This window comes from Neoarius graeffei, chromosome 25, assembly GCF_027579695.1.
Source record: "Neoarius graeffei isolate fNeoGra1 chromosome 25, fNeoGra1.pri, whole genome shotgun sequence".
NCBI classification, from domain to species: domain Eukaryota; kingdom Metazoa; phylum Chordata; class Actinopteri; order Siluriformes; family Ariidae; genus Neoarius; species Neoarius graeffei.
Window position 1 is genome coordinate 54492383 of NC_083593.1, and position 22171 is coordinate 54514553.

The window sequence follows — 22171 nt, forward strand, 5'->3', positions numbered from 1 at the left end:
CTAGCGGTGGTTTTTGCTCACATACTGTAGTTAACTGAACATTATCGCCAGCGATGTAGGGATAACATTAACTCTCTTGGGTGATGGGCGGCTCATTATAATTATTATTTGTGTGTGTGTGTGAGCTGTAATAGAGTTTGTGTAACTTATTGTCTGATCTAATTCACATCCAGAGCATGACTACTTGTGGAACCCGAGGGCGAAACAGTACAAACTTCGGGATGTACAAAAGAAAGCAAGCCTTTCAGGAGCTCCGTCACACTCTTTTCCTCCTCAGCAGCATCTCCTGCTCCATGCCCTTTTCTGTTTTGCTGAGATGAGAATTAAACGATGATGTTTTTGTGATGTATGTGTCAGTTATTAGTTACTACATATGTGATTGAGGCTCGTAGCATTTTAAAGAAATGTAAAGTCTTTATTATTAACGGAATAATGCGGTTATTTTGACTTATAAATATGTTAAAATTATGGCAAATTATAGCCTGGCAAGCCAGACTAAATGTGAATATTTAGTCTGGCCTCGATCCGTAGACATTTCCGAAGTGGGTAGGAGGAACAAACCGCTGTCTTTCAAACTGTCTCTGTGCGTATAGACCAACGCTCTGACCAATCAGCGCAACAGTGACTGTGACGTAGTCAGAGCGACAGAAAGCAGTGGGGGAGGCCTTGAAATAAATAATTTTTCAAAATGTGTATTAATTAATAAACAGGTTCTAGATATTAAGAAGTTTGGAGATAATGACCACAAGTTTGGAGTCTGTACCACATACACATTTTTTTTCCAAGTGTTTTTCAAGGGTTTGCTTAAACTGTTTTTGAGAGTTTTTATTTAGTGGTGTTTGGTGAAATAATTTCCCTTAAATTTAAAATAACAGGAAAATAAGAAACAATCAAAAAGTAATGTTTCAAAGCTGTTTATTAATTCTTCGTACTGCACAAACTAGCCCCATCCTTTTGGCTACGAGCGGAGCCAGCTGGTAGATCAGACTTTTGCCATAGCCGGTCGGTAAAACAGCGAAAACGTCCTTCTTGAAAAGGAATGAGCGGAGAGCCTCTTCCTGCTCATGTTTCAATGAAAACTCCAAGTCTAATTCTTCTAAAACTGATTCCAAAGCGGAGTCAAACGCGCGCTGTTCACTAGCCGTAGCCATCTTTCCTGTTGTGCTTTCTCCAGCGTCGCGCACCTTTGTTGTCACTCCTGCAAAAACCCGCCCAAAGAATCCAAACAAAAACCTTGCGTTGTGATTGGCGGGCATGATTTGATGCCCGGGGTGTTTTGTTTATATGGTGCGAGGCTAGACCCACTCGCTAGGCAAAAAATATTTTTGGCCGCTAGGCAGGTGGGTCTAGTTTACTAGGCTAGGCAAATTATCTTTTGATCAGAGGATCTATTCAGTTTTATTCCAGAAGTGATACTTACTTGAGCGAAATAAATAAAGGCAGAAGCCAAGACGAAAGTGACAAATGTTTCAATGTCCATCTTTGCGGTGTCTGTCTCCCTGGCAACAGATTTACTCTCACCTGATTGGTTGTTGCCAAGTGTCTGTTGCCCGAATTAGTGCCCTGTGTCTCACCTGGCTGCCCATTGCCTGGCAACATTGCTCAAAAAGTTGCTCTGTGTATCATCACCTTAAGGCGGCCATTTTCTCATCTCATTATCTCTAGCCGCTTTATCCTGTCCTACAGGGTCGCAGGCAAGCTGGAGCCTATCCCAGCTGACTACGGGCGAAAGGCGGGGTACACCCTGGACAAGTCGCCAGGTCATCACAGGGCTGACACATAGACACAGACAACCATTCACACTCACATTCACACCTACGCTCAATTTAGAGTCACCAGTTAACCTAACCTGCATGTCTTTGGACTGTGGGGGAAACCGGAGCACCCGGAGGAAACCCACGCGGACACGGGGAGAACATGCAAACTCCGCACAGAAAGGCCCTCGCCGGCCACGGGGCTCGAACCCGGACCTTCTTGCTGTGAGGTGACAGCGCTAACCACTACACCACCGTGCCGCCGGCGGCCATTTTGATCAATTTTATTCTTTTAAGTACCGTAGATGCGCTCATTCTCAGACACAAACATGCAGACTAATTCTGATTGGTGCTTTGATACCACTGACATCACTGTCACAGATACAATCCCACCTACTTCAAAAATGCCTCAAATTATCCAAAACACCATAGCAGAAGAAAATAATTCTGATTTCTCTTCCCTAAAATAATACCAATGTTCTTTCTTGTTGGTGATAAATTCAGCAATGAAGCCCCAGATATCATTAAGAAGTTAATTATAAAAGTACACAGTTTTAAAACGGTTTTAAATCCCAGGATGAGCATAGAGCCTCGTTTGGGGCCCTCGAGCTAAGCCTTTAACCCTCAAGTGCTAAGATTTATATTCAGGTTCTGTTGTGATGCACTTGAAAGTCACTTTGGATTAAAAAATACGCTGAGGAAAGAAAAAAAAAGAAAGACAATGACTAATTAAATAAGGAGGAACATATTTACATACAGGCTACAATATGCTGATACGACTCTATGAGAAACTCAGAAGTGGATTATTTTCAAATAACAGCACTTTCTGAAGTGTGTACTCCTTCTTTACTCTTATTAGCTCATCCAGCCGACAGGTGATGAGTTTATGCCATCATGTGTCGTCAATCATCCGTCTGGAGTCGTCCACATTTCACGAAAATTGCTTCTTCTCTCTGAATTTTTCACCAATTTGTATTCTTTTTGGCAGGAAGGTCGGTCTGCCTGGGGTGCATATAGCTTCTACTCAAATTTGCATAACTGCAATTAATAATGAAGATATGGAGTAATTAATCAATCCCTAATGAGCAGTTTCCACACAAAGTGCTTCTTCTTCCTCAATTCTTCACCGATTTTGATTCTTTCTGGCATGAAGGTAGGGGTGCCTAGGGTGCATATAACTTCTACCCAGATTTGCTTCATTACAATTATTAATGAAGTTATGGACTAATTAAGCCTTAATGAGCAGTTCAACAAAAATCGCTTCTTCTCGGTCAATTCCTCACCATTTTGGATTCTTTCTGGTAAATAGGTTGGGATTCTTAGGGTGGATATTGCTTATATATATATATATATATATATATATATAGCTTGTATATAGTGTATATAGCTCGTAACATTTATTGTGCAAGGTGGCCCACTTTAGATCGTTCCTTCTGGACTAGACGGGGCCGGAGTGAGCTACGCCATCATTGACTGTCTTGTTATTGTTATTACCACCCCGGTTCTCTTTCCTGTGTGCTCTCTTTTTCTCATCTCACCATTGTTTTTCTTTCCGTCCCACTGTTTTCACATACTTGCTGCAGATCATCTGAGTTTGCCCTCGGACATGTGTTTTACTCCAGCAGATGTGCGTCTGGTTGCTTCACTGTCACACAAACCCATTGTGCAACATCTGTGTCATTTTCCCCGCATGAGCCAGTGCCACTTACATTTCACTCACAGTCCACTGCCCACACACACACACACACACTGTCTAATAAGCACTCACAGATAGTGATATCAGTCCTCTTGGTTGCCACTAAAATAAATATCTCCTAGATTGGAAGAGGTTTTAGATTTACCCTGAAATGTTCTCCTTTACAGATGAGAGAAGGCAAACAAACAAACAAACAAACAAAGTAATAAATAAATGGATTTTGCAATTATATCCATTAGCCATGACTACACATGTACTGTCTGACATGGACTTTTCAGTAAAACACAATGAATGGGTTGGGACAACCATCAACGTCAGGGTGACGTGATTATGCCGAGTTACTGTTATTATTCTAAAGTTGATTATTTTTCTGTAAGAGCACATCCTGAAGTGTATCATTCAGGTTACGCCACAGCAATTTGCCAAATATTGCATTTGTTTTAAATTACTTATTAAACCCTGATATATATATATATATATATATATATATATATATATATATATAGTGTGTAATATATATATCATCTCATCTCATTATTTGTAGCCGCTTTATCCTGTTCTACAGGGTCGCAGGCAAGCTGGAGCCTATCCCAGCTGACTACGGGCGAAAGGCGGGGTTCACCCTGGACAAGTCGCCAGGTCATCACAGGGCTGACACATAGACACAGACAACCATTCACACTCACATTCACACCTACGCTCAATTTAGAGTCACCAGTTAACCTAACCTGCATGTCTTTGGACTGTGGAGGAAACCGGAGCACCCGGAGGAAACCCACGCGGACACGGGGAGAACATGCAAACTCCACACAGAAAGGCTCTCGCCAGCCACGGGGCTTGAACCCCGAACCTTCTTGCTGTGAGGCGACAGTGCTAATCACTACACCACCGTGCCGCCACACACACATATATATATATATATATATATATATATATATATCTCAGCTATAAATAGTTGTGAACTCACCTTTTTTTCTTTAAAATTAATAATCTCATCTCATCTCATTATCTCTAGCCGCTTTATCCTTCTACAGGGTCGCAGGCAAGCTGGAGCCTATCCCAGCTGACTACGGGCGAAAGGCGGGGTACACCCTGGACAAGTCACCAGGTCATCACAGGGCTGACACATAGACACAGACAACCATTCACACTCCCATTCACACCTACGCTCAATTTAGAGTCACCAGTTAACCTAACCTGCATGTCTTTGGACTGTGGGGGAAACCGGAGCACCCGGAGGAAACCCATGCGGACACGGGGAGAACATGCAAACTCCACACAGAAAGGCCCTCGCCGGCCACGGGGCTCGAACCCAGGACCTTCTTGCTGTGAGGCGACAGTGCTAATCACTACACCACCGTGCCGCCACACACACATATATATATATATATATATATATATATATATTTCAGCTATAAATAGTTGTGAACTCACCTTTTTTTCTTTAAAATTAATAATATTAATTTAAAAAAAAAAGCCATTACTATAGCAACAACTTCATTCAAAGGGACGTTCCACATCATCTGACTCAAATAATAAACATTACAGATGTGTATAATAGCCGATATGGTGAAGTTTTCTTTCAGGAGATGTTTATTTTTCATTTCTGGAAGGAGTCTCCAGTCTGGGCGGCACGGTGGTGTAGTGGTTAGCGCTGTCGCCTCACAGCAAGAAGGTCCTGGGTTCGAGCCCCGGGGCCGGCGAGGGCCTTTCTGTGTGGAGTTTGCATGTTCTCCCCGTGTCCGCGTGGGTTTCCTCCGGGTGCTCCGGTTTCCCCCACAGTCCAAAGACATGCAGGTTAGGTTAACTGGTGACTCTAAATTGAGCGTAGGTGTGAATGTGAGTGTGAATGGTTGTCTGTGTCTATGTGTTAGCCCTGTGATGACCTGGCAACTTGTCCAGGGTGAACCCCGCCTTTCACCCGTAGTCAGCTGGGATAGGCTCCAGCTCGCCTGCGACCCTGTAGAAGGATAAAGCGGCTACAGATAATGAGATGAGATGAGTCTCCAGTCTCAGTGCTCCGTAACAGTCTGAGGTTAAATAATAACTATTTTTTTTTCTTTGTAAACTTCCTGTTTCTGTGAATGTGATGGACAAATATGGGACGTGTTGAAGTGCAGTGTGGCATTCTGGGGAAAGAAGCAGGAGACACTGAGTGAGATGGCAATACACGCACACACACACACACACACTATCAATCAACATGGCTGCTGTGTGAGAATGAAAAGAACAATGAAAGCTAATTAAGGTACTTCATTGTGTACAGAAACTAACTGTTAAACTAACTCCATTACGGCTGATTCCAAGCGCTGAGACTCAAACACACTTACACAGGTGTGAGCATCTCGAGCCAGATGTGAACAGAAACATAACTCAACTCTCTCTCTCTCTCTCTCTCTCTCTTTCTTTTACATACACAGACCACACACACAAACTGGGCTGCCACTGTAGGTTTGTGCAAAAAAAAAATCTACTTCCACAAAATCTTATTTGTTAATTTTGTTAAATAAAAGCATGTCATTAATTATTTTATTATTATCCTGAGATTATGTACATAGATTATCTATGATACTGTAAAGTCACTGTGAATGAGCTGTTACTATAGAAACAGTAATGCATTAGAATAATCACATTCATATAAAGGTGGAATTTGCACCAGATTTCATTCATATTTATGGATTTATGAAATTAGTTAGCCAATGAAATCCAAATCGAAGCTGCGCCACTTTGGGAGACGGTCATTCACACATCTGGATGTTTGTAGACTTCTAATATTTGGAGTTCAGTCAGAAAAACATAAACATTCAGTACTAGTCAAAGGTTTTGGCACCCCTACTCATTCATAGGATTTTCTTTTTTGTATTTTCTACATTTTTAGAACAATACTGAAGATATCAAAACTATGAAATAACATCTGGAATATATATATATATATACACACACACACACACACACACACACATATATATATATATATATCTCATCTCATCTCATCTCATTATCTCTAGCCGCTTTATCCTGTTCTACAGGGTCGCAGGCAAGCTGGAGCCTATCCCAGCTGACTACGGGCGAAAGGCGGGGTACACCCTGGACAAGTCGCCAGGTCATCACAGGGCTGACACATAGACACAGACAACCATTCACACTCACATTCACACCTACGGTCAATTTAGAGTCACCAGTTAACCTAACCTGCATGTCTTTGGACTGTGGGGGAAACCGGAGCACCCGGAGGAAACCCACGCGGACACGGGGAGAACATGCAAACTCCACACAGAAAGGCCCTCGCCGGCCCCGGGGCTCAAACCCAGGACCTTCTTGCTGTGAGGCGACAGCGCTAACCACTACACCACCGTGCCGCCCCTATATATATATATATATATGTTATTTACCAGCTGGGAGGTCCGTATGGTGAAATACCGTGACCGAGGTGTTGAAAGTACTGAGCGAGGCCCTCTGGGCCGAGGTCAGTATTCGAGGCCGAGGTCACGGTATTTCACCATACGGACCGAACTTAAGCTGGTAAATAATATATTTTTTTTCTTTACCAAATTCCAACAGAAAACGAGAGCGCCCAAAAGGGAAAACTGAGCCGAGCCGCCATTTTGAATCCTCATTCACGGCTGTAATGCAAATGGCTTCCTCCTCAGTATACAAGTGCACTTCCATGGCAGGAAAAAAACTACATTTTGCCGCCTATGTAGTTCCCTATTTATACAAAATTGAGTCATTCAGGATTCAGTCATGTTTTTGCTCGGCGTTAGCAACAGTTAGAGGTTTTAGCTTTCTCCTGAAATGTTTTCTTTTATTTCTTCTTCCTCAGGGTAGTAAAACTCGGTTTCGCTGTGAACACTGTCGTTATCGCTATCCATGCTGTAAAATTAATGCTATTCTCCTGAGAAATGCTGGCAAATGTTTATAAGATTTTTGATAAAAATCTTATCAATAAATCTTATAAGATAAATGTTGACAAATTGCTACTATGTTTGTTGTTGTGAACGAGCGAGTTGCCAGAGGTCCATAACCGGGGTCTGTACCATACGATACGGACCCGCTTACCAGCCAATCAGAGTGCAGGATTTGATGGAAACCGCGCCGCGAAAAAAATAAATGGAATTATGTAGTAAACAAAAACTAAATATGTTTTATATTTTAGATTCTTTAAAGTATCCAGCCCAGCATTTACCTTGATGACGCTTTACACATTATTGTCATTATCTTAACCAGCTTCATGAGGTCATCGCCTGGAATGCTTTTCAATTAACAGGTGTGTCTCATCAAAAGGTAATTATTGGACAAGTTTCTTGCCTTCTTAATGTGTTTGACACCATCAAACAGTAAATAGTAAATAATAACAATACAAATATAAAATAGCCCTATTCCACATCACAGCTGTAGTAATCCAGTACGGTATTATGTCAAGAACGGCTCGAGAAACGACATCCATCATTACTTTAAGACATGAAGTGACTTTTAATTCATAAAAATAAAGATAAACACTAAATTTGAAGGTGCGTCCAAACTTTTGATTGGTGTGTTAACAACTGTATGTTGTTAGCTCACAGTAATCAGCTCACCAGGACAGCTACTGATTTGTCAGAATGGCATTCCAGCATTGATAATATGATATGCACACATTTATCAGTCATTTAATGAAGGTGTGTGTAAATGTTTTCATCGGCTGAAGCGAGGAAGAAAAAAAACCCTCCTGTCAGATTTACAAAAGTTTCAGCTTTGTTCATTTTCTTCGTACGCACGTGTGTTTGTTGATAAACACCAACCATCCATCAAATACCATCCATAAAATGGGCGGCATGGTGGTGTAGTGGTTAGCGCTGTCGCCTCACAGCAAGAAGGTTCTGGGTTCGAGCCCAGTGGCCGACGGGGGCCTTTCTGTGCGGAGTTTGCATGTTCTCCCCGTGTCTGCATTGGTTTTCTCCAGGTGCTCTGGTTTCCCCCACAGTCCAAAGACATGCAGGTTAGGTTAACATGAGTAAGGCACTTAACCCCCAACTGCTCCCTGGGTGCTGCCCACTTCTCTGGGTGTGTGTGTGAGCTCATTGCTCGCTGTGTGTTCACTGCTTCAGATTGGTTAAATGCAGAGCAGGAATTTCACTGTGTGCTTAAGTCTGTGCTTGAGTGTACATGTGACAAATAAAGGCTTCTTGGCTTTAAACACCAGGCATGTTCGCTGTCCATGTAGCCCCGCCCACAAAACTCTGTAAAAGGCAAAGCTGAAAATGACAAAATGGAGACTTATATCGAGTGCGCTAAATCCAGCACATCGCTTCAGCAAACACATGCACGCTAACACTTCCGCTATTTACAGGGTGCTATTACTTTTGTTGGAATCAAACTGCTAAGCTTATCTGATTTTAATATTTTAGTTTATGAATGTGTTTTGAGTCTCTGTCTTTCAAGACAGGCTGATTGTTCTGCTTACTTTTTCCGTGTGGAAATAGATGAGATCCCGGACGAGCCCCTACTATTGTCAAGCACATCGGCTAGCTGGCGAGCTCACTTACAATCGCAATCACTCCTGTAGTAGCTATTGGAACAGTGCTCAACCAATCAGATTACTGGACCAGGAACTATCTGATGTATAAATGAAGCTATGGATTCATTATGTCCCGCCTAGATTATTGCAACTCCCTTCTCATTGGCCTTCCAGTTGGGATCCAACTTCTCAGCTTCCAAACCAATTTATATTTGGTTGAAATTCTCCGAATGGTTCAAAACGGTTTAACAGTTTGGAAATTCTTCGAATGGTTTAAATCCCTCACCAAAACTGCTTTCTTCCACCTTCAGAACATTGCCTGCCTTCGCCCCTTTCTTTCCATTAGTGATGCTGAAAATTTGATCCACTCCTTCATTACGTCCCGCTTAGATTATTGCAACTCCCTTCTCATTGGCCTTCCTACTAAACCCCTTCAAAGACTACAATACATTCAGAACTCTGCAGTGAAACTCCTCACCCATAGCAAACCATCTGCTCATATCACCCTCGTTCTTTCTCAGCTTCACTGGCTACCTGTTCTGTCCCGAAATAAGTATAAAATCCTATGACTCACCTTCAAAGCCCTCCATAACATTGCTCCTCCTTACATCCATGACCTTCTGACCCCGTACACTCCATCCTGCTCTGTCAGATCCTCTAACCATAATCTCCTTGCTGTTCCTCACACCAGACTCTCTACCCTGGGTGGCAGGTCCTTCAGCACCACGGCCCCCAAAATCTGGAAGACCCTCCCTCAGCATCTCCGTGACTGCTCTTCCCTTCCTTTCTTCAAATCACATCTCAAAACCTTTCTGTTTCATGAACACTTCTTCTCCTCCTCCACCACTGCATAAACTTACCACTCTTTACCAACTTTTGTTTTGTGTGTTCTGTTTTCTGTTTTGTTTCTTGACCTATGTAAAGTGACCTTGAGTTTGAGAAAGGTGCTATATAAATGTAACTTATTATTATCTCATCTCATTATCTCTAGCCGCTTTATCCTTCTACAGGGTCGCAGGCAAGCTGGAGCCTATCCCAGCTGACTACGGGCGAAAGGCGGGGTACACCCTGGACAAGTCGCCAGGTCATCACAGGGCTGACACATAGACACAGACAACCATTCACACTCACATTCACACCTACGCTCAATTTAGAGTCACCAGTTAACCTAACCTGCATGTCTTTGGACTGTGGGGGAAACCGGAGCACCCGGAGGAAACCCACGCGGACACGGGGAGAACATGCAAACTCCACACAGAAAGGCCCTCGCCGGCCCCGGGGCTCGAACCCGGACCTTCTTGCTGTGAGGCGACAGCGCTAACCACTACACCACCGTGCCGCCCACTTATTATTATTATTATTATTAATTATTTTGAAAAGTCCATAGTTTGATTGACATTTCTATCCACAATGCTTTCTTATCCTTATTCTCCATCTGCTGCTTTCCAAATCAGGCTGAATTTATCTCAGGAACATCGTCTCCACCCAAAACCCTGCCTTTTGGTTCAAATCAGTGCAGTCCAAACATGCAGCTCCTCGCCATGATCTACCCCACCATTCATCTTGTTATCTCTCGAGGAGACTCGCCTCTGCGTCTGTCGTTTTAATTTTTATCACTTGTTTCTCATTCCCTTCTAAACACCCCTTCATCCATCATGCCATCGAAGCTCTTTCCACTCCAGCGTGGGTTTAATCTGTTCCAATTTCTGTCGTGTTCGCATTGTTTTGTGCTCGTTTTCCAGCCCTGATAATTGGTCCCTTTTTAAAAGCAGTACTGCAGGGGATGAGTGTTCAATTAGTCTGTTAGTCAGTTAGTCAGTGTGTGTGTGTGTGTGTGTGTGTGAGAGAGAGAAAGAGTGTGCACGAGTGTGTCAGAGGACAGGTATGAGGTATGGATTTCTGATGAGAGATAACAGAGTAGCAGAAGTGACAGGTCTCCTCAGAGTGGCTCAAATTGAAGACACACACTTGTCTGAGTGTGTGTGTGTGTGTGTGTGTGTGTGAATGAACGTGTATGTCAGGCATATGATTTTTTTCATGTTCAAATTTATATGATACAATGTGTGTCCAAGTTCTTACGCACAAAGTGACTCAATCACACACACACACACACACACACACACACACGTTTCACATTACACCATGTGACATTGTCTGGGTGTAAAAAGCTATTTGCTGTCGGACTCACCGCACCGTCTTACACCTGTCGCAAAGAGGAATGAACCATTACCCTGCACTTTTATGACTTTTTATTGAGTTCTTGTGCTTTGATTCCACAAGGGTTCTTTGTCCAGTAAAGAATGAAAAACACTGTGGTGTGCTTTTATCGGAAAATAATCAACCTTTACTTTTGACTTGAGATACTTTTACATCCCCAAAGTGGATTATTTTTTATTACAGCATGTCCTCAAGTGTTTTATTCCTCTTACAGAACAGCAGTTTGTCCTCAAGTGCAATATTTTCTTAATAAAATAACAAGTCATACTTTTTATCCTTTTCTAGTTACTTTTATAGTTGCAGAACATCTTCAACTTAACTTTTACAGTCTCTGCATGTTTTAAACTTTACTTAACTTTTATTCTATTTTATTTTGCTGTTTTTTTTTACTGAACTTTTACTTCATTTTATTATTTTATTTCTACTATTGTTTAATTATTTTTTTTCTCTCTTCTTCCCCCTTTATTTTATGTAATTTTATTTTCTATTGTTTACTGTTTTGCTTTTACCTCTGTAAAGCACATTGAACTGCCACTGTGTATGAAATGCGCTATATAAATAAACTTGCCTTGCCTTCAATACAAATATGACTTGCACTGTAGCGGCTATAAATATAAATATCGAAATATTAACCTGTAATTAATTTGCATTAGCAGCGATAGTACAAATTGTTACTCTTACTCAGGATCTTTCTACTTTATTATTATTATTATTATTATTATTATTATTATTATTATTATCCTCCTAATGTTTTTTATTTTATTTTGGACGCTATTTCTCCCTCAGTTTTCAACCAATCATCACCAAATCTCACATGAAGAATTTTTCAATCACTTATAACTCTGTCACTTTTCATAATTTTTTCAATCATTTTTTTTTATTTTGTTCATCAAAATGACCTTCATCTTGACTTTCAGTTGACAAAGGTCAGCTAGTGCAAATTTCTGTGACTTTAATCACAGTCTCTATCTAGTTTGCTGTTATTGGTAATGTTGTATGGTTGTTGTTGTTAATAATAATAATAATAATAATAATAATAATAATAATAATAATAATAATGTCTATCTTTTTTGTCTCTTTTTTTCTTTCTCTGTTCCTCAATTGTCAGGTTCCTCACCAGATGAGTGCTCTGACCTTCTATCGTTATGAACAGCCCGTTCTGGATTACTGCCAAGCCCATCAGCCGATGCGCCTCAACGTGAACTATGATTGCCCACCTCAGGGCCTCGATGATCTAACACCACGTGACAGGGGTACCATTCAGACCGTGGCTCTGCCAGCTGTTCCACCATCCAGCTCACCTCCTACCCTGAGAACACCGGTACAAGGCCCTGGTGTCTCTTACCCGGGCACAGAGCGCTCCGTAAAGTACCCGTCCATCGAGCGGCCAACGGGCACCCTCACCTTTGGACGCTAACACTCTGGGATGCTAAAGATCCTAATGACTCTTTCAGTTGTTAGCGCCTTTGGAGAAGCTAACATTTTCAGAAGGAATTTCACTCCACAAATGGATCTAACTTTATATGGATGGATTGTTCTCCTTGTGAACTTTTTTTTTTCTGAAAAAAACAAACAAAAAAAACCCCAGAAGAATCTATAAAAGAGCCAACCAAGGACTCATAACATATACCTTCAACACACACACCATGCAAGTGAGCTCTGTGTACAGGGAGATGGGATTTCATTTGTGGGTTTTTTTGTCCTTTTTTTAGTCTTCTTTTCAACTCAAACGCTGCTCTTCTGAGTCCCATTCAATGGAAAACTGAAACCCAATACAGCATGCGTGGCACGTTAAATGGCACTTTAGTTGCTGTTCTGTGTCTTTTTCATGCCAAACACGACAGGACGTTGCCTTTGAAAAGCTGATAATGGTGATTCACTCACACTGTGTTGAGAATGAAACAGAATGTGCAATAAACAAGTTTTGTAGTGGGAGAAAAAAAATGGGGAACAGGTGCGAAGACAAACTATAGCCAACACATACAAGACGGAATGAAACAAATTAATGTTTACCAGCGCACAAAGACATCTAGCTGTTATTTGCAGTTACATTTCCAGACAGTGGTAATACACAATGTCAGTGTTTTGGCTTTGAAAAAAGATTTGAATGTCCCATTTGGGTGTAACCCTTTGGCAGGAGAAGAGGCTCTGCAGTATCTGTTGATCCTGTCATTAAGTTATCAGTGCAGGTTTCAGACCAAACCCCTGAGAAGTGCACGTGTACCAAAGATCAAGCATTCTTTTACATGTACAGGACACATGGCATCAGTTCCTCTTGTGGTGCCAAACCACCAAATCTCGAAGCCCAGATATAAACTGAATGCCAAAAATCCACACAGTCATACCGTAAGAGATATAAAATGTCGGGGAATATGGGGAAGCCATGACCTAATGGTCAGAGAAGCAGTTTTGGGACCAAAAGGTTGCTGGTTTGATTCCTTGGACCAGCAGGAATGGCTGAAGTGCCCTTGAGCAAGGCACCTAATCCCCAACTGCTCCCCAGGCTGCTCTTGGTAGGTTGTACGTCGCTCTGGATAAGCGCGTCTGCTAAACGCCATTAATGTAATGTAAGATATACTTTCCATTATAGCTCAAATGTCAACCATTGAAGTAAAAAAACACATAATAATAACACAGAGAAATGACTCATTTCAGTGAGTTGCATCAAGCTAGGCAGATGTTCTCCAGACTCTGTTAGCAGGTAGGAGGTAACTTCTATCAATTCTGCCCCAATTATCTGCCAACCTTCAGTATAATAAGACAAAACTCTCTACAGGGGTGAAAAAAATTTCAGATAGGATGTAGGACAAATAAACTTGACAATAGACTTGTGTGATAGTATTTATTTTTCTGGTTTATGATTTACCATTAAAGAAAATGATAATGACAGGAGAACAAGAATTCCACCATTTCAACTTTAAAGCAAGTACAGGAGAATGTATTATTCATTCTAGCTGTGAAGTCAGGAGCTGCTTGTTGGCAGTGGCAACAGCGAGACAGTGATTTCCAATGTAATCCTTCTACACATTGGTCATCTAATGTTGACATGGCTGATATTTTCAAGAATTGAGGGAAGCCATGGTCTAATGGTTAGAGAAGCAGCTTTGGGACCAAAAGGTTGCCAGTTTGATTCTCTGGACCAGCAGGAATGGCTGAAGTGCCCTTGATCAAGGCACCTAACCCCCAACTGCTCCCCAGGCTGCTCTGGGTACGTTGTACATTGCTTTGGATAAGATTGTCTGCTAAATGCCTGTAATGTAATGTAATGTAATGAGTGTCCTGCAAGTCATGTCAAAATAAGACCGTATGAGATGGGGGAAAGTGGGTGGGGCTTACAAGCAGGGTGAGTTAATATTAGAGAGTTCAGCACACCTCTGCAACTGTCAGTCATTCCAGATTCATCCATCCATTGGCACATTTGCCATGTTTATTGGCGATTAAAAAAAAAAAGCCCTTTTGATGTATTTTAAAGTGATAATAACTGGGCATCGTAGCAACGTCGGACCAATTACATCATTATATTGCACAAGTCTACTGAACAAAGTATATTTTCTTTGAACAGAGTCTAAAAAGCATGTCAGTCTGTTCAATGTCCACTGAGAAAAGAAAACAAATGCTTGGTTTTGGATTAAAACAAGGATTACACAGTGTGTGAGGATCCCATTAGGTTCTATTTCTTTACACAGAGGCCGAATAAATGGTTTCTTGCTGTGTGTTTAGCATTAATGGTGAGGATTGGGTGACATTCTGGACATTTAAAGATGTTTTAATTGATTTACATGTTCAGTATTCCAATGCTTTGCTATCAGAGCGTCTCCTGAGTGCCGAGACGCTGAATGTTTGCCACTCAAAGCCATGTTTCCATCTACAGGAAGTCAATTCACCATTGGCACAGGCAGTATGGAATCACCAGTGGTGATCTGCATTCATTTTTACTCGTAAATGGACTCCTGATCTACGGAACATTCGGATTGTTGCCTGTAAACATGGATTTTTTTTTTTTTTTTTTGTCACCCCGTGTGCCTGTGTGTTTGGACTCAACACAATGAATGTGGATCTTGTACCTCACCACTGGTGATTTTTTTTTTTTTTTAATCCTAATCTCCTGCACCATGCCAACTTCGTTCTCACATGTCGAGGTCAGAGGTCAATTCAAAACCAGTTAGACTTTTATTTGACCTTGACACACAAACTGATTGGGAAGACAATGATGTGATGATACGATGATTCAGCCTCGCTGTGAGAGACATGGCACCCTCGAGGCGATCAGTGACTCTGCACAATGTTTGCAGACACTAATTAATTAACACACAGGACGTGTTTATCTTGTACATAGAGAGGAAAAAGTATCACATCGTTTGCTTCTTGACACACACACACACACACACACACAGATGGTGAACAGTAGGTGTTGCTCTGCAGAGACTGTTCTCAGAACAGCCGTGAGAGAAATCTTCAGTAATATATCCACATTTTAAAGGTCGATATTTTTCTATCTGCTCTCATGACCTTTACATCTCATCGTGCTCATTAGTTTTCATAATCCATCCGAACGTGTGGAGCTTGACAGTGTAAAGATTTTACAGAACACTCCGGAAAAATAAGGTCTTGTCATTTTAACAATGTTCCACATGGTGTCCATGCTCCCTGGTTTCATTCTGCTGTGGTATTTTCCTCCGACTCTACCAGTCAACGTTTTTGCAATTTTGAAAAGTCCTGGCAATACACACAAAAAAAAAAGTGATTAAAAAAAACAAAAAAGAAAAATATCTACATGTACAATAAGAGTAGCTTGTGTTGTGTTCCAAAGCTTCATGTATGAATAATGAGCTGTTGATTTGATATTATTGTTAATGCTGTGGAAGTTTTATTACCCACAATGCTCCAGTATCGCCCACCAGGATGAAAAAAAGAAAAGGAATTTAAAAAAAAGAGAGAAATGCCCTGAACACACCCTGAGAATATTCTCGAAATGTCTCAACAATCCCACACTGACTAGACACAACAACCAAGAGTTTGGTGCATTCCATTGGCCTGATGAGTGCTATTCACCTGGAGGTGCATTATGGGAAAGCAAAAGAAACACAAAAGGAAAGGAATGGAAAGGAAAGCTGTGTGGCTGCATTCCAAAAAGAACAAGGTAGAACTTATTGGCCTGACAAAAGCTGTTCAATAGCTGCTTCTCAAATGGCATACTTTGTGAGTTGTGCTGAGTTCACACAGGGAAACTCGGAGGGATGGAGTGCACTATTAATACCTGGCCAAGGTACAAATACTGGCAAAAAATAACAAACATGCCATGTACTGTAGTAGAAGGGGCGGAGCCATCAGAGTTCAATGCCAGAATGCCATTACGTCAGGGATATTCACCTAAATACCGCATGATTAAATGGCAACAGTTATCTTTAATGCTTAACCATGAATGATTAATGTATGGCAAAAAAAAATAATAATAGAGTAGGATAAATAGTTGTTTAGTTTTGTACTGGAGCATCACGTTCTCACCACTGTTTGAACTTGACGAGCTGAATAAACACACAGTCTTCTATTGTTTCTTCTGAACAATGCATGGCACCAGTTTGGGAATCAGACAAAAAAGCATAAATAAATAAAAAATATATAGATATTATACTCTGCGGAAACTCTTTCCTTTCTCAATAAGCTACCATCAACTAAATAAGTTACATAAATTCATATGATTGGCTGCAACCAAGGCTCTGCTGAACGACAGAAGCCTGAATAGTAATGACTTAAAAAAAAAAAAAAAACATGGATGGTGTGGCTGCATGCCCTTCCTTTCCAGAGAACCGAAGCCCAAATTCCTCTGCCATGTTGTCAAATTTGGAGCCAGAGTCTGCACAGTAGAAACAAGAGTCGAAGTCAAGTACGCCTATTCATTTGGTAGGCCTGCCCCCTTCTCCAAATACCAAGGTCCAGCACGTCGCAGAGGCTGTCAGTCACTTCCTTCCCAAGGGTATTGATGCCACCTTACGATATAATAGAACGAGGCCATCAATGACGGCATAGCTCACTCCGGCCCTGTCTAGTCCAGAAGGAACGATCTAAAGCGGGCCACCTTGCACAATAAATGTCGCAAGTTATATACACTATATACAAGCTTCGATATCCACCCTAGAAATACCGACCTATTTACCAGAAAGAATCTAAAACGGCGAGGAATTGACCGAGAAGAAGCAATTTTTGTTGAACTGCTCATCGAGGCTTAATTAGTCCATAACTTCATTAATAACTGTAATTAAGTAAATCTGGGTAGAAGTTATATGCACCCTAGGTTCCCCTACCTTCATGCCAGAAAGAATCAAAATCAGTGAAGAATTGAGGGAGAAGAAGCGATTTGTGTGGAAACTGCTTGTCAGGGCTTAATTACTCCATATCTTCATTATTAATTGCAATTATGCAAATTTGGGTAGAAGCCATATGCACCCCAGACAGACCTACCTTCCTACCAAAAAGAATAAAAATTGGTGAAGAATTGAAAGAAAAGAAGCGATTTTCGTGAAATGTGGACAACGCTGGATGGATGGCGGACAACACATGATGGCATAAACTCATCACCTGTCGGCCAGATCAGCTAATAATATTAACTGTTAATATTCAAATTAACTGTTTGAATTAGACACGGTAGATGGAAAGACAGCTTAGGCAAGAAAAGTGATATGGAAAATAAGTGAGTTTGTCATTGAAACATATGTAAATGGACGGGCAGGGCTACACATTATACTATAGCCAGTCAGTGGGGTGCTAGAACTGTGGTTGCTTCACTTTTTAGAGACATTACACTGTCCATGTTTTTACAATCATTGGTTCATGTTTAAAAGAGTTGCTGAACTATGCCTAGTTTTTAGCTCAGTTGGCCATAGGGCAGGCCATGATCACGCGTCATCTGTCCGTTGTCCATCCGTCCATAATTTACAAAAATTGCTACTCCTCTTACAGGATTGATCGGATTTCAATCAAACTCACATACAATGTTCCCCAGGTGGGTGTGCATAAAAGTTGTCAAGATGGTTGCACCACCTGTCATATTGGCGTTTGAAATTTTTGGGGTGACTCATCACAATAAACACTACTCTTCATAAACTGCTGGGATGTTTTCACAGAAACTCACCCAGAAGACTCTAAAGACATATTCCAACAAGAGTTGTTCACCAGGTGGCGCCAACTGCCCTGCATGAGGATACACAGGGGTCATATGCAATTTCACAAAAATTGCTACTCCTCCTACAGGATTGATCGGATTTCAAACTCACACACAACAGCAGTGGCCGGTATGAGCTCCAGCCTCATTGAGGCTTTTTTTTTTTTTTAGCGACATTGCGCTGTCCATGTTTTTACAATCATTGGTTCATATTTAAAAGAGTCACTGAACTACGTCTAGTTTTGTTTGTTTGTTTTTGTTTAAGTATATTCAAAAAACCCAATCCAGTCTATGGTCTGCCAGTCGATAACCACTTTGTAATTTTGGCTGAAACTATTTAAGATGAATTTGAATTAAAATTAGCCGTTGCTCCAGCGATCAGCCATTGGTGAATTTTACTGACGTGATCAGTGCCATGTCATTTTTCATTTCTATTAAGTGCTAAATTTTACCATAAGATACTGTACAAGGCTCTAGATATTGAAGTATATTATATGTAGTGAAATGCCATTTGAGACACAGCTAATGACTAAGGATGAACACTTCATTGAATTTTATTACATGTTGTGCCTCAGCATGCTAAAGGACGATGGGAGGAAACGCCGTCTGCAGGGGTTGTGCAAAACGATGAAACCATATTATTTGTGAGATTAATAGGATACAGGATCTCCATTTGTGTCTCTATATTGTCTCTGGAAGCTAGTTGACCACCACATCCGCTTGAAGTATGCTGAGGCCTTTAGTCTTTATTATCTGTGTCACGTTGTGCTGGCTTGTTTCAGGAAATAAGGCTCTTGTGGAGGAGACATTATATGGAGACATTTCCCCATTCTTTCAGAGATCCAATCAAGCATGAAGTGTGTGACTGGCCATACCATATTAGGGGTGTGTGTGTGTGTGTGTGTGAATTGTTTTGCACCAGGGAATCGATGCTTTTCAACCCATTTGTCCTTTGATCAACTCATTAGCGAACCAACGATTGGACCTTTGAGCTGATAGAATGTGTCATGATGGATATTGTTTTCCAATCGAGGACAAAGTGGATATGTAGGATAGCATCTTGATGGAATAGATGACATGTTCATTTAACCTAGAATACATCAATTGGACCGTGACAACCCTTGCATTTCTGACTCCGTCCATTGAAGCATTGACGATGATGTTAAAATGCATGAAGTCAGATTGAATTTTAAGGCATTTACATCTACACTGGACGATGATATCAAAGTTTGATTCCAATCATTGCACCATTCTCAAAATTGATGATACATCTGCATATAACACCACTGGTCCAACACCACATACGTTTTTAATTTCTTTCTTGCTCTTTCGTCCAGAGACACCAACATTTCGGACACGATAAATCACTGACCAAAATCACATGACCGAAAGCACAATAATTATTTACATTTTGACTGAAAATGTTGCCCTACATCATCCGAGGACATTTTCCTGAAAAGTAATCCTGCCTGAAAGCTTGACTTCCTGCTTAATGTGCAGCCTACTGTACAGTTCATTTCATTTTATTTTATTTTATTTTATTTTATTTACAATCGGTTCAGATTTGTGGAATAGTGTCCCTGTTTAACGGACATGTTCTTTCGTAACCTGATATTTTTAATTTAGAATTCATTACTGAATAGTTTTTACTTCATATTTTAAAATGTATTATAATACTACTACTAATAATAATAATAAATTAAAATGTATACTAAAGTAGAAAAAAGTTCTTAATTTCCATTTTCAACCATGAATTTTAAGACTATTGGTTTTTCACATGTGCTAATAATCATGTGTGGATAGATAGATAAATAAATAAATAAATAAATAAATAAAATTAATTGACAGGGCATTTCAACATTAATTCCCTGAAATTCCATACATGAACTTCATGTGATCACGTGAATAACTAATTTCAGAAAATCACATCTTAAAAATTAAATTGGATGTGAAACTAAGGCTACGGTCACACTACGGCTCACGATAGGTTTAATTTGCGAATACTTGGCGATGAAAAATTGGTAGCATCACCACCAATCATGCGATGTATGCTCAATGTTCTCCAAGCTTTGCGAGTTGTTTTTTGGTGTCTCTCTGCCTCGTGAGTGGCCAAAAATGTCGTGAAAAATTTCAATACATGCATTGAAATTTGGTGGTGATGTTTTCATTCATAAACTAAGCGGCAAATAGTCACAGATGGGTTTGGGAAAACTTCCCAAACCTCAGGGAAGCATCACCACCAAATGGCTCGTTTTCATCGAAAACTCATCACAAAGCATCGCGAGCTGCAGTGTGCCTGTAGTCTAAAATCACATGCAGTAACAAGTAACTAGTTATTAAACAAGCTTGTCCAAAAAAAAAGGAGGTGTGTCACTGAATTGGTCAATTCTAATATTTATTTTATGATTAATATCAAACTGTATAGAACACAGTCAGTGCGTTTACATGCACATCCAAATCGAGCTGCTGTCGGTAATTGAGCTGAGGGTCCCAGCAGGGGTGCCAGAGAAATCCAATCCTACATGCACACAAGGAAATCGAGCTATTGTGTGAGGTACATTGTGCACCCGAGCCACAGGTGGCGCTACACGCCCCATCGTGTTGGTACACTTCCGGTTGTCATCATGAAGAAGAACTATTCAAGAGTATAAACAAAGTTATCAGTTCCGTGTTCACAAGAAGAACGACGACGAGGACAGCAACATCGATATATATATATATATATATATTCAACTCCTTAAGCTGAATGAGCATGAACTCTATCTCCTCATTGCTCCAGAAGTGCACGTTTCTACTACTGTTGTCATGCCGACCGAGGCTGTTGTGTTTCCCGCTTGTGGTCTTGTCACTCGTCACTTCCGGAAGGGGCGGTGCTGAAGTAAGTAGCTCGACTACGTAGCTCGATAGGGTTTACATGCACTAAGTAGCTCGGCTACAATCGCATAATCTAGGTCGCGTAGCTCGATGACGAGAAATCCAGTTCGGTTCGATTTCAGCCGAGCTAAGGTGTTTCCATGGCATTTAGAACTTCAATTTCAGTCGAGCTACGGCAGAAATTCAATTCTCTCTATGTCCATGTAAACGCACTGACTGAATCACAGAGGCAATGAATTAGCTCTATGCCAAACATATTCAATTTCTTCCAGCTTTTACTGTGAAAACATCATGTTTTTACTTTATATCATCATATGGGGCGTCACAACAAAATGAATCCATTGGTCAAAAAAAAAAGTTTTATCAGATATTCTCAATTGACACTTAATTATCTTTAAAATTCATTAAAGGTCACTTGTTAAATTTGGTGCAGCCAATCCAGAGAAATTAATGAAAATGTTTAAGGTGTTATCATCCAAATAAAATTTGGAGAAAATCGAAAACCTTGTGATGTGTAAATTGAAATTAATTCATAGCACATTTATATGAGCAACAAAGTCATATTTCTAGCTTGTTTTACAGGATAATATTTTGCTAACAGATTCATTATAGATTAAAGTGACACAGGTTGATGTGCTGGTTCAGGAATCATTTAACTCCCTTTACCTCCACCCCCTTTCTGAATTGTTTGAGCTGTTATCCATCCCCATAGCTGGTACGCATCATCTTGCTTCAGTACACTTTATTTCCTAATGTGGTGCGTCCTAATCATGTGTTAAGGCCAATTTATGCTGACAACCCAGTCCTCGCAGACGGCGTCGCAGATAGCATCTGCGTAGCCCCCCCACCTTTGCAGACGCTCTGCGCGCACCTCCCAAAAATTGTGACCACCGCAGAAGCCTCGCAGACAGTGTCGCAGACAAGAGGGCTCTGATTGGTCCACTCTACATCTGCTGTACACGCACTTCCGCTTC

General features: G+C 40.9%; 1 protein-coding gene across 1 annotated transcript in view; it reads left to right on the top strand.

Moving 5' to 3' along the window:
• Positions 1-12581, top strand: part of LOC132873285 (leucine-rich repeat transmembrane neuronal protein 4) — a 243467-nt gene extending 230886 nt beyond the window's left edge. Inside the window, exon 3 of the mRNA XM_060908667.1 lies at positions 12273-12581. Within this exon, the coding sequence (XP_060764650.1) occupies positions 12273-12581 (309 nt within the window). The remainder of the gene's footprint in view (positions 1-12272) is intronic.
• The last annotated feature ends 9590 nt before the right edge of the window (positions 12582-22171 follow it).